General features: G+C 41.0%; 1 protein-coding gene across 3 annotated transcripts in view; it reads left to right on the top strand.

Annotated features, from left to right (window-relative positions):
• Positions 1 to 12,508, top strand: part of MMP16 (matrix metallopeptidase 16) — a 188,700-nt gene that overhangs the window by 162,778 nt on the left and 13,414 nt on the right. For all 3 annotated transcript variants that reach the window (XM_081013433.1, XM_081013434.1, XM_081013435.1), the window contains one exon: positions 6,088 to 6,203. In XM_081013433.1, the coding sequence (XP_080869559.1) occupies positions 6,088 to 6,203 (116 nt within the window). The remainder of the gene's footprint in view (positions 1 to 6,087; positions 6,204 to 12,508) is intronic.

Below are 12,508 nucleotides of genomic sequence, written 5' to 3' on the forward strand. Positions count from 1 at the left end.
GCTGTGCAAGAGACAGTGCCAGAGGACTTTATCTATACTTTGCTTGAATGCCTGTTGGTTTTGGTTTTTTTTAAAAAAGAGTTGGCTCTCTTCCCCTTATTACCCTGTTTCTGAACTCACTTGCAGCTTTGTAATTGGAGGCCATGGTGATCAAACCCATTTTATCTTTGAATTTTGCCACTAGTGAATCTCTTTTTCTGTACATGGAAAGATAGACTTCATTTGTTCAGTGATTTTAATCTATGTGCAGGCACATTCTGTGCACCCTTCCTCTAAAAAAAATAAAAACCTGAGAATTAAGCTCTGTGTTTGATTTGGTTTATACATTTATTTATTTTATTATTATTTTTTATTTATTCAGTTTGTATACTACTCTTCATCAGTACATCTCAGGATGGCTGACAATGTAAACATACAAGATAAAAACATAAATTATATAATAAAAACAGGAGCAAAACAAAAACAATAAATACCCTCCCCCATATAATATAATTTTGGGGCATTTATATAGTGCTTAAATCGAATAGTACACAATAAAGATTAAAGCTATAAAAACAGAATTCAGTTAAAATACCTACTGGATTCTTCTTTCTTCTTTGGCAATCAGTCGTAGCTGAGTAAGATTGTCTTCCATAAACACTGTTTTAACAGTGAGTTCGTAAGTGACTGTGGAGGCCAGTTCTGGATCCCCATGTCGTTCCACAGTGGGGACATAGCTTTCTGGGTGGGAGTTGATCAAGGTGAGGGTTTGCCAAATGTGCCTTCCTCTTAGCATGTTTCTCCCTTTCGTCCTGAGTTCGAACTTCTTCAAAGCCCATGACGGCTTTGGTAAAGCCTATTCTCCAACTGGACCGCCAGCAGACCTATTTCCCAGTTGTCAGTGTTTATACTACATTTTTTTAGATTTGCCTTGAGAGAGTATTTAAACCTCTTTTGTTGACCACCAGCATTATGCTTTCCATTTTTAAGTTCAGAATAGAGTAGCTGTTTTGGAGGATGATAATCAGGCATCTATACAACATGACCAGTCCAACGAAGTTGATGTTGAAGAATCATGCTTCAACACTGGTGATCTTTGCTTTTTCCAGTAAACTGGCATTAGTTCGCCTGTCTTCCCAAGTGATATGCAATTTTTTTCAGAGTCACCTTGGTGGAATCTTTCGAGGAGTTAGAGATGACATTTATAAGTGGTCCATGTTTCACAAGTGTAAGGTTGGTAGTACAATAGCTTTGTAAACAAGCATTTTTGTTTCCCTGAGAATGTCCCAGTCCTCAAACACTCTTCACTTCAATCGGGAGAAAGCTGCACTCGCAGAGCTCAGGCAATGCTGGATTTCAGCATCAGTGTCAGCCCTTGTGGAAAGATAGCTACCCAGGTAGAAGTGATCAACATTTTCCAATGTTACAATGTTAAGTTGGATTTGTGGCACTGCAGAGGGGTTGTTTTGTGCTTGTTGGTGCAGCACTTTGGTTTTTTGGATGTTGAGTGATAGGCCAAGCTTTTTGTAAGCTTCTGTGAAGATATTTAGTATGGTCTGGAGGTCATCCTCTGAGTATGCACACACTATGTTGTCATCAACATATTGAAGCTCGATGATGGAAGTTATAATAACCTTACTCTTTGCTTTCAACCTACTCAAGTTAAAGAACTTTCACATCTGTTTGATATATGTTTTCTACCCCGGTGGGGAGTTTTCCTTCAACAATGTGTAAGAACATGACAATGAAAATAATAAATTGAGTTGGGGCGATAACATAACCCCGTTTAACATCTGATCCCACTGTGAATGGTTCACTTTGAGAGCCATTGTTATCTGCAATTGTTGCTGTCATATTATCGTGGAGGAGCCGGAGGATGTTCACAAATTTATCTGGGCAGCCAATTTTCAGAAGCACAGGGCATTACTATTTACAGTGTTGAAGGCCTTAGGTCAATAAAACCATATACAGGGGTTGGTTTTGCTCTCTGCATTTTTCTTGAAGCTGTTGAGTGGTGAAAAGCATCTCCACTGTCCTCCTAGAAGGGCAAAAACCATTTTGGGATTCAGGAAGTGTAGCCTCAGATATAGTTAGAAGACAGTTTGCTAAGATCCTTGCAAGAATTTTGCTGGCCTCAGCTAATAAAGAGATGCCTCGATAGTTTCCACAGCCCATTCTACCACCTTTTTTAAAAAAGGTTGATCATTTTGGCATCTGTAAAATCTGCTGGGATCTGCTTTCTCTCCCAGATTTTTGCAATGAGCTTGTGAAGTTGTTGTGTAAGTTCAATTCTGCCCACTTTGAAGACATTGGAAGGCATCCCATCAGGTCTGCTGGCTTTGTTGTATTTCATTTGGTTAATAGCTGTACACAACTCTCCCAGATTTGGAGATACTGAATGCTCATCTCTAATTTGTTTTTGTGGAATTTTTGAGAGGACCTCAGCTGCTGTGGCTAAGAAGATGCTGGTAATGTTCTTTCCAGTGTAATGCAATAGTTTCTTTATCTTTTAGAAGTGTGGGACCGTCTGTTGAGCATAGGGGGCATATGCCATTATTTATTGGTCCATAGGTGGTCGTTGTGACTTTAAAGAAACTCTGTACATCATGAGTGTCGGCTAAGTGCTGAATCTCTTGAGCTTTTTTTTATCCACCAGGTGTTCTTTAGTTCTCTAGTTCTTCTTTGAACCTCAGCCTTAGCATTGGCATAGGTTTTTTTTTCATAGTGTCACAGTTTCTATCTCTTTGCCATATCTGAAAGGCCTTCATTTTCTTCTCAATAATGTGTTCAATCTCACCAGTCCTGGTGTTTGAAATGCTTACTGGAATAAAGTCTTCAGTAGGGACTAGAAGTTTGAATGGGAGGGGCTTGGCTGACCTCAACTGGGAAGGAGTTCCATAAAATTGGGCCCACAGTATGGAGCACACAGCTCCTGGAGAAAATGAGCCATGCATCTGACCACTAACAGCCACTCCCCCAAAGACCTCAGTTATTGGTCAGATTGCCATTAAGTAAATCAAATTTACTTCTAAATTAGCATGTCTCAGACTGTTTTGTTAAACCTCTGATGAATTGAGAACTTAAGATAGCCTCCATGTCTGAATCACGTGAAGAATATAGTCTATAGTTACCAGGGGGTGGTTCCACACTGCTGACCAGTTCCCCAGTATCAAGGACGCTCTTGCTGGGACATCTGTTGTGAAGAAGTCTATGGATGAGCTCACACACAGGCTTCTTTAGAACAGACATCTAACCCAATGCATAGGTGTCTGGAGGTGGTCGAGCAATGTGGCAACATTCCCCATTAATGTTATGATGGGATTAATACCTGAGGAAGACTAATGCATATTGCATTTGAGAGTGTAGGATCAAATGGCCATTTTCAATGAAAATTATACAAACTGCTTTCTTATTTTGAAACACTCCCCCCTCCCGTGTGTGTCTCTTCATTCATATGTAATTTCTGACACATAGTTGTGACCGAAAGTGAATTTTTATTGACTGTGAAAATACTGCAGAAAGACCACTCATCTCTTTTCTCACCTATCATAAAACATGAAGAAAAAAGAGTTTTATTCATGCTTTAGGGAATGGATAGAAGCCTTTTTTCTAATAACTAAAATGACTTCGTCTCAAAACATCGCACATGATTTTAAGCTTAATCTTGAAAACAAAAAGCCTTTGGCAGATCAGCAACAAAATATATTTGGCATGCACAGTAAACTTCTGCTGGGAGGAAGCCTCTAGAATAAAGATTTATTTTTTAGAAATATTATGGGGGAAACCCAGCAATTTCTAAAAGATAAACTGCTCAATTCAATGCACATGGAAGAGCACCCAATTGTTTTCTGAAAGACTCACTGTCATGCAGGTGGAGGTAGAAGTGAAGCTGCATGTTTAAAGCCAGATTTTTTTAAAAAAGCATGACAAGCAGGATTGAAAGAGCCCTGAACTGATAGGGCAGAAGTTTTGGCTTATCCCTTCCTTCAGGACCGACCCTTTGTGTGGCCTACGAAGTTGTAACCCACTTTGCTTTGGCTGGGACAACACTGGGACTGCCTCTGCCTTTTGGTGCTGAGCACTGCTCACAGCACATTGCAAGAACATGGTTAGGCAATCACAAGCAGCCCACATAATAAGCAAAATCTGGTAACCACCCAACCAACAAGACTCCGTCTTCTCAGGATTCAGACTCACTTTACTGCCCCTTATGCAGTCTAACATTGCCCTCAGATATTCCTCTGGGTCTTTCACAGCTTTTTCTGATTCAGATGTAAAACTTCACATCTTAAGCATATTGACAACACCTTGCCTTAAAATAGTATTTATGTGTAATCTTGTGCACATTACTCAGAAGTAAGGTCCACTGTGTTATGTGGGGCTTGTTGTTGTTGTTTAGTCGTTTAGTCGTGTCCGACTCTTCGTGACCCCATGGACCAGAGCATGCCAGGCACTTCTGTCTTCCACTGCCTCCTGCAGTTTGGTCAAACTCATGCTGGTAGCTTCGAGAACACTGTCCAACCATCTCGTCCTCTGCCGTCCCCTTCTCCTTGTGCCCTCCAGCTTTCCCAACATCAGGGTCTTTTCCAGGGAGTCTTCTCTTCTCTTCTCATGAGGTGGCCAAAGTATTGGAGCCTCAGCTTCACGATCTGCCCTTCCAGTGAGCACTCAGGGCTGATTTCCTTAAGAATGGATAGGTTTGATCTTCTTGCAGTCCATGGGACTCTCAAGACTCTCCTCCAACACCATAATTCAAAAGCATCAATTCTTCGGCGATCAGCCTTCTTGATGGTCCAGCTTTCACTTCCATACATCACTACTGGGAAAACCATGGCTTTAACTACACGGACCTTTGTTGGCAAGGTGATGTCTCTAATTTTTAAGATGCTGTCTAGGTTTGTCATTGCTTTTCTCCCAAGAAGCAGGCGTCTTTTAATTTCGTGGCTGCTGTCACCATCTGCAGTGATCACGGAGCCCAAGAAAGTAAAATCTCTCACTGCCTCCATTTCTTCCCCTTCTATTTGCCAGGAGGTGATGGGACCAGTGGCCATGATCTTCGTTTTTTTGATGTTGAGCTTCAGACCATATTTTGTGCTGTCCTCTTTCACCCTCATTAAAAGGTTCTTTAATTCCTCCTCACTTTCTGCCATCAAGATTGTGTCATCTGCATATCTGAGGTTGTTGATATTTCTTCTGGCAATCTTAATTCCGGCTAGGGATTCATCCAGCCCAGCCTTTCGCACGATGAATTCTGCATATAAGTTAAATAAGCAGGGAGACAATATACAGCCTTGTCATACTCCTTTCCCAATTTTGTACCAATCAGTTGTTCCATATCCAGTTCTAACTGTTGCTTCTTGTCCCACATAGAGATTTCTCAGGAGACAGGTGAGGTGATCAGGCACTCCCATTTCTTTAAGAACTTGCCATAGTTTGCTGTGTTCGACACAGTCAAAGGCTTTTACATAGTCAATGAAGCAGAAGTAGATGTCTTTCTAGAACTTAATGTGGGGCTTACTCCTGTGTAAATATGCACAGGATTACAGCCTCAGTGACTCTGAATTTATGCACTGCTGCTCCTGCTGTTGTTGTTTTGTTTTACTGCAAACATTTCTCTGTACCCAGATTTAGCATGTACAGAATTCAGCATATTGAATTATTTAATGCATATTGCATGATTGGGTAACAAAAGACTCCTGTAAAGCATTCATAAGAGAAGAGTTAAGATTGCTGTGGGAACCTTAACTCAGAGTTTAATGGCTTGTGTGTGATTAAAACTTCAACTGAAACATTATTATGGATCTTTGCATATAATGTTCCTCCTTGTGCGGCTTTGTAGAACCCCTAGGCATCAGAATTGCTCTGATTATGCAGAACGCGCTTGTTGATTTGGTTTTCAAACTAGCAAATCTTTTTATCTACTGTGCCCTTACTAGAAACAGCTGTCCAATCGGCAAGCAGATAAAACTCCTTTGTTACCTGGGAATGTACCTAAAGCGGGAAGGATGTTGTTGCCCTGATTTCATAATTTCACTCAGTGTTTCTTTTCTGACATTGAAAATAGGCATTCATAAATGCATATTCTAATCTTGTAGCTTTGTTTATTAGGTACTGGAGGTACAGTGAAGATATGAGAACTATGGATCCTGGTTATCCCAAACCAATCACAATATGGAAAGGTATCCCAGAATCACCTCAGGGAGCCTTTGTCCACAAAGAAAATGGTACGTAGCTTTTTGTGCATGTTATTGTTCTTTAATAAAACAATCTTCCTGATCTGCAGACCATCTTTTGAGTACCTCACTTTTTCAAGCTGTGCCTTGCTACCTGAATTTACACTGCTTTGTAACCCCATGTCAGCACACCTGTAAATAGATGCTTTTGGATTTCTGAATTTTTTAAATATTCTACTTGTTCTCAGATTGTTTCCATATTAATCTTTGAATCCAGTGACTGGGAATCCCATCTTCTTTCTTCAGACTCATAGATCAAGATGGTGGAACAGGGAAAGTGTAAATATACATTTCTCCCCATGTCATTCACTCACTGAAAATTTGCCACCCAGAGCTGTTATTTGCTGCAGATTATAATAATACAGTGTTATTTCCAAATTAATCCAGAATGGGATTTTCTTGTTAGAGTTTGCCCATCTCTTGTGTATGCTGTTTCTCTATCACTTTGAGCCTTATTCTCCAAACACTGGTTCACCGCTTCTGGATTTAGTCTGGAGTATAATTTGCTTGCGTTGCACAAATTTTTCCCCCATTGGCTTTATCAAGGTGAATCTACTTTTGTGCTGTGGAGCACACAATTGCAGTGTTGTCACAAGTCCATTGCTATCTGATGCAAAATAAAAAAGAACAAAGGATGACCCAGTGGTTTTGAACCTAAGTTTACATCAATATAAATTATTTATTGCAAAGGTATAGCTAAACTATATTGCACATTTATATAACCACTATAACCTCTGGACTAAGATGAAGCACCATAGACTTTTCTTGATGCTGAAAGTCGTCATTATGTGCATATTAATTACTGCCCTTAACAATTTGATGGTGTGGTCTTGAGAGTGAAATAAAGATATGGGATTGCAACCAGTTTCACTTGCTACGTACCTCTAGCTCTGCACATGTGATTGATTTAACAGAGATTGGGGGGGGGGGTTGTCCCTTCCTTCTTCCCTCAGGACGTGTCTCCCCTGTAAAAGATTATGAGACATTTTCCCCTAGTTTAGAATCTATATTCCTTCCTTTGGCTCAAATATCTAATTTCTGCAGACAACATTTTCTTCTCAGGAATACTCTTAATCACTTCCTTGCTTTAAATCTGTTTCATCCATCAATAGAAAATCTTTCCTGAGCTGAGCATTTTGGGTGGGTGAGGGTGGAAGTTTCTTTTTTTGCAGCAGGAAACTAGTTTGTGCAACACTGTGTTTTTACATTTATTGCCATAAAAAACTAGTTTTATTTGTGTGTGTATATATATATATATATATATATATATACGCATATGTCTCTATAAAGACTTGTGTTAAAGTATATATAGTATCTGATGCACTAGGTAGGATTGGATATGCATTTCAAATAAATTGGGCTCCAGTGTAAATACAGAGTGCTAAATGTGTCAAGGCATCTTCGTCCACTTCTATAAGGTGTGTGAGAGGTTGGGGAGAGCATTCCCAGATTCACAGCAGTGAATGGTGTTGTTGTTGCACACAGATATGCTCTATATGTGGATCAGAGCTGATAAGAGTAATCTCATGCTGTATTAGCTGGCTTCCTTAAATGTATTACAGTTAACCAATAAACATGCAAGTAGGAGTTGTGGACATATCACAAGTACAGTGGTACCTCAGTTTTCAAACGTAATCCGTTCCAGAAGACCATTTGACTTCTGAAACGTTTGGAAACCGAAGCATGCATTTCCTTCCTGAAAACTCAATATGGAAGCCATGTGGCACGTTCGGTTTCCGAAAAGCGTTCAAAAACCGAAGCAGTTACTTCTGGGTTTTCACTGTTCAAAAGGCGAAACGTTCGACTTCTGAGATGTCCGAAAACCGAGGTACCACTATGTTTTCAGTGCATCATACTGATGTGCAAATAAAGCCTATGCTGCACCTTCTAATCACTATAATATAAGGTAGGGTTGCCACCTGTCCTTAGAAAATGTGACCGTCCCTGTTTTGGACAAAAGTGTCCCCTGCCCTGTGTGGATTTCAAACAGGACACCTTTTCCCCAGTATTTGAGTTCATCCTCCTCAGAATATGTGGGGAGAGGGTGGGTCTGGTGGAGAGTGAGAGAGAGGGTTTAGGCAGACAGGGCAGAGGGTAGATCCCATTCACTGGTTGGCGTCACCTGCCATCTCCCTTCTCCTTGCCCCCTGTCAGTATACCTGAAGAAGCATCTCCACCCCCATCGTTCAACTCAGACACTGAGGTCCAGCTCCAAGGGACTTCTGGCGGTTCTGTCACCACGAGAAGTGAGGTTACAGGGAACCAGGCAGAGGGCCTTGTCAGAGGTGCCCGCTCTGTGGAATGCCCTCCCATCAGATGTCAAAGAAATAAACAACTATCTGACTTTTAAAAGACATCTGAAGGCAACCCTGTTTAGGAAAGTTTTTAATGTTTGATATTTTATCATGTTTTTAATATTCTCTTGGGAGCTGCCCAGAGTGGCTAGGGAAACTCAGCCAGATGGACAGGGTGTAAATAATAAATCATCATCATCATCATCATCAATGTCCTCACCACTACTATATCTACTGTATTATCCCCACCAACCCCAGAAGCACCCCTCCCTTCCTTAACACTGTCAGGCATGAGAGAGAGACAGCTGGCCCAAAATGGCGGCTGCATTGCTGTTGGAGGAGCTGATGAGGAATGCAGCCTGGCGTAAGCGACAATAGAGGGAAGAGGAAAGAAGTGGTCTCCTTCTCCCATTCCTTCCTTCCCTCTCGCTGCTGCCCCTCTTCAGCCCCACCACTTGGCCCCCTCCGCCACCCTGCCCTAACCTTTCCTCCTCCCTCCTCCTCCGTGCTCTTCTGCTGCCAGCATGGGTGAGAGGCTGGAGCTGCAACTCAAGTTGCCCATGGCCATCTATCCCCAGCCCCTGGCTGTCTATGTGAGTTGAGTGAAAGAGTGGGGCCAAGTTGCTGAGGGAGGTGGGAAGTTGAATGTGAGGAACCCCCCCTCCACCAAGGAGGGGCAGGATTTGGTGTCATGAGAGTGCTGTGCCCCCCAACCACCAATCTGTCCTGTATTTTGCCTGACCAAAGGTAGCAGCCCTAAATATAGGACTAAGTAGGTGGAACTGAAATAACTACATATTCTTCTATGATAACACTCTTGCCTTTTCCCTCTCCTTCCACCTATGCCTTATCTATGTTGAATGATAGACTGTAACCCTCTTAGGACAGGGACTTCTCCACTCATACTTTGCACAGTGATAAGAGAAAAACAACAACACCAGAAATAATAGGGGGGGTGTGTTGTTGTCCCCTGTGATAGAATGTGAGTGGAGTTTCACTGCTTCCCAGTCAGAGGGCTACAAAACTAGCCCAGAGATTCCAGCCTTTGCTTTCAGGATGCAATAATTTCCATTTTATTTATGTGTAAATAGCTGTGCAGTACAGGGGGGGGGGGGGGGGAATGGACCTCCATATTTTCAGTGCAGGTCAGTAAATTTTTCTGTAAAGGGCACCTGTGTGTCTGAAAACATACAGTAAATGAATGCCTGGAAACCTGAACCAATTGCACTTCACAGCAGAGTGTTTCCGAGGCATTTTGAGATGAGTGGGTTCTCTTGAAATGTTTCAGCAAAATCACGGTCAATTCACTGAGGAGACATGGGGATTCATTCTTTTTCTGTAGTGTGTGAAGTGGCCCTGAGGTCACACTGAACTTCATTGGTTTTCAGTTACTAAAATAACAGCAAAGATACCTGAGACCTAGGCAGACAATACAATTAAGGAGCGAGCCGTTTTTGCTTTTGTGTTGTGTTGTTGTTAATGTCGTTTCTTCGAGGCTAAATGTAAGAAATCCTCTGGGCTCTCGGAGAAGGAAAACTAAGTATTGAAAGTTGCCTGGTGAAGCCTGCAAGGAACAGTGCTGTGAATTGTCCTCCAAAGTCAAGATCCCTGCATGGCTCAATTGGTGATTGCATCAACAGACAATGAAACAAGCAAATAAGAAACCCCACAACCTAGTTTCAGAGAACTCTGATGAATTTTTGCCTGAAACCATTTCTCTTCTACTCTTCAGATAAAGATTTGACTTGAAATTGTACCAGATAGCTTCAGGGGAGAAAGTTCAGAGGAACTGATTCCAATTAAACAACATCTTTCATTAATATAGTGCTAATCCTTTTAGCTTCCTAGTTCATTTTGGCGGAGGGGAGAAACATTTGTGTTGCTTGATTAAAAACAACAGAAACTGAGATATATGTCTCCTATTCTTACATCTACTTTTGAAAGCTTCTTGATAGTAAGAAATATCTTCAACAGGACCAGCTCTGTTTGAGAAAAAAAGATGTGTAAGCTTTTGAGTTACGCAGAAAGCTTTAGAAGAAAGTTTTATACATTTTGGCAGGACTTGGGGCAGAGTTATGCATTACAATTAGGTAAGGGGAGCTGCCACCAAAAATGACATTTCTCCCTATTTCAAGTTCTCTCCTCCTTCACTATAACATGCATTATATTTTACAACATCACCAAGTTATGTATTTTCCAACCCAACCAGCAGCAGAGTGAGCAAATTATGCTGATTTTCAGTGGCACACTTGATGTAAACATATATTCTTTTGTTAAACACAAAAAAGAGGTACTCCTGTTGTTTGTATATAAATTGCCAACCATGTGGATGACTCTTATGGGAGTAGGAGACCTTTAGATGGCTGAGAGTAATGGGGTAGAAGGAGAGGTCACAGGAATACACTGGTTCATGATGGTTGAGAGATAGCATGGAGAGAAGGCCAGGAAGGGACTGGGTGTTTGTGGTGGAAATGGGAGGAAACAGAAAGTCACACAGACTTTGACAAGGAATGTTGTTTGAACAACAAACAAGGTAATTGATTTTGCGGTAGAGTTTGGAACAGTTGAGAAAAGGAGTGACAATGGAAATGCAGAGAATATTGCAGTGGGTCAGGGTAAGGGATGACTGGAAGTGTATTAGAGATTTTGCTGAGGAGGCAGAAAGGTAGGGCTGTGCTTTTGCAACGTTGTATCAGGAGAAGAAACACAACTCACTAATGGGCAGAATGTAAGAAACAAGGTGGGGCAACAGGATATATGTTGTCAATTAATATGGAAATAATATTTAAGGAGAAAGTTTTGGGAAGAAAGACAATTTCCATTGTGCTACTGTTTTCTAGTAATGGACAAATTCATGAGATAATAAACCCTGCAACAGTCCCAAGTACCCCATGTAGTATCTTATGCACTAGAATTTCTGAAGGACAATTAAAATAAATAACAGCAATAGCACAAGATTTTTATATTATTCCATCATGAAACTAACAAAAAATGGTGATGGGTGAAAGCGTTTGGGTCTATTTTGAATAGAAAATGAGATGCTCTAAAGAGATTTTTCCTCTCCGCAGTGCAATTTCAAAAACCCATTTTTGTGTAAGCAGTTGAAACTAGCATCGAACCTAAACTTTCCAATTAGTACTATTTGCATCACAAATGAAGCCCATTCTTTTTCTTTTCTTTTCTGGGGACCTATAATACTGCAAAATGCAAACTGTGACATAGTAAATATAGAGAAAACTCCAGCTATTTGTGCACAGTTTTTAAACAGTAGGAGGAAGTTCACCCATTGTGAAAGTTTGTTTCAGACTGGATCGGTGCCACTTTTCATCTGGGCCAGTCAAATGCTTTGGATTATTTGGCAGGAAAGCAGCATTTCTGCAATTAGGCACCATTTTTAATTACCCTGGATTGCACTTGAATGATCAAATTCTAGCTCCCCGCAGAAAATCTGAAGCTGTGCACACCTGCTTTCCATTGGCAGAGTTAATACAGCATTTCCTCTCAAAGACATAGAAGTAACAGGGAACAGAATCAGCCCAGACAGTCGAGAGGGAGGAGCAATGTAGGTGGGTCTAGCACAGTGCTGTAATTTGCTATAATTGACCAATGTTCCTAAGCTGGGTAGGGGCTCTTTGAGCAAACAGGACTCAGGGTGAGCATAATTTATGATCCTATTTAAATGTCACTTTTAAAAAAGGATCTTAAATCCCTCCACTGGTCTAAATGCATCCGTCTTGGTTGTTTCATAAAGTTAGGGAAGATAGGCATTTAGGACATGACACAAACTAAATTATGCTTCAATCTGCCCCGCTTAAATTAATGGGACTTTAAAAGAATCACAGCTTTGTTGGGTTATGCATATACAGTTTCCTGTGCATAACAAAGGATTGCTTTGATACATTGGTTTCTCATCAGATGTACCTTTTTCAACATAAAGACATGTCTTTGTTGAAAAAAGCAACATGCCCTATAAAGTTGTTGGGAAAAGAATGTTCTGTGAGG

Source organism: Podarcis pityusensis, assembly GCF_964106645.2.
Source record: "Podarcis pityusensis genome assembly, chromosome: 7".
Classification (NCBI taxonomy): domain Eukaryota; kingdom Metazoa; phylum Chordata; class Lepidosauria; order Squamata; family Lacertidae; genus Podarcis; species Podarcis pityusensis.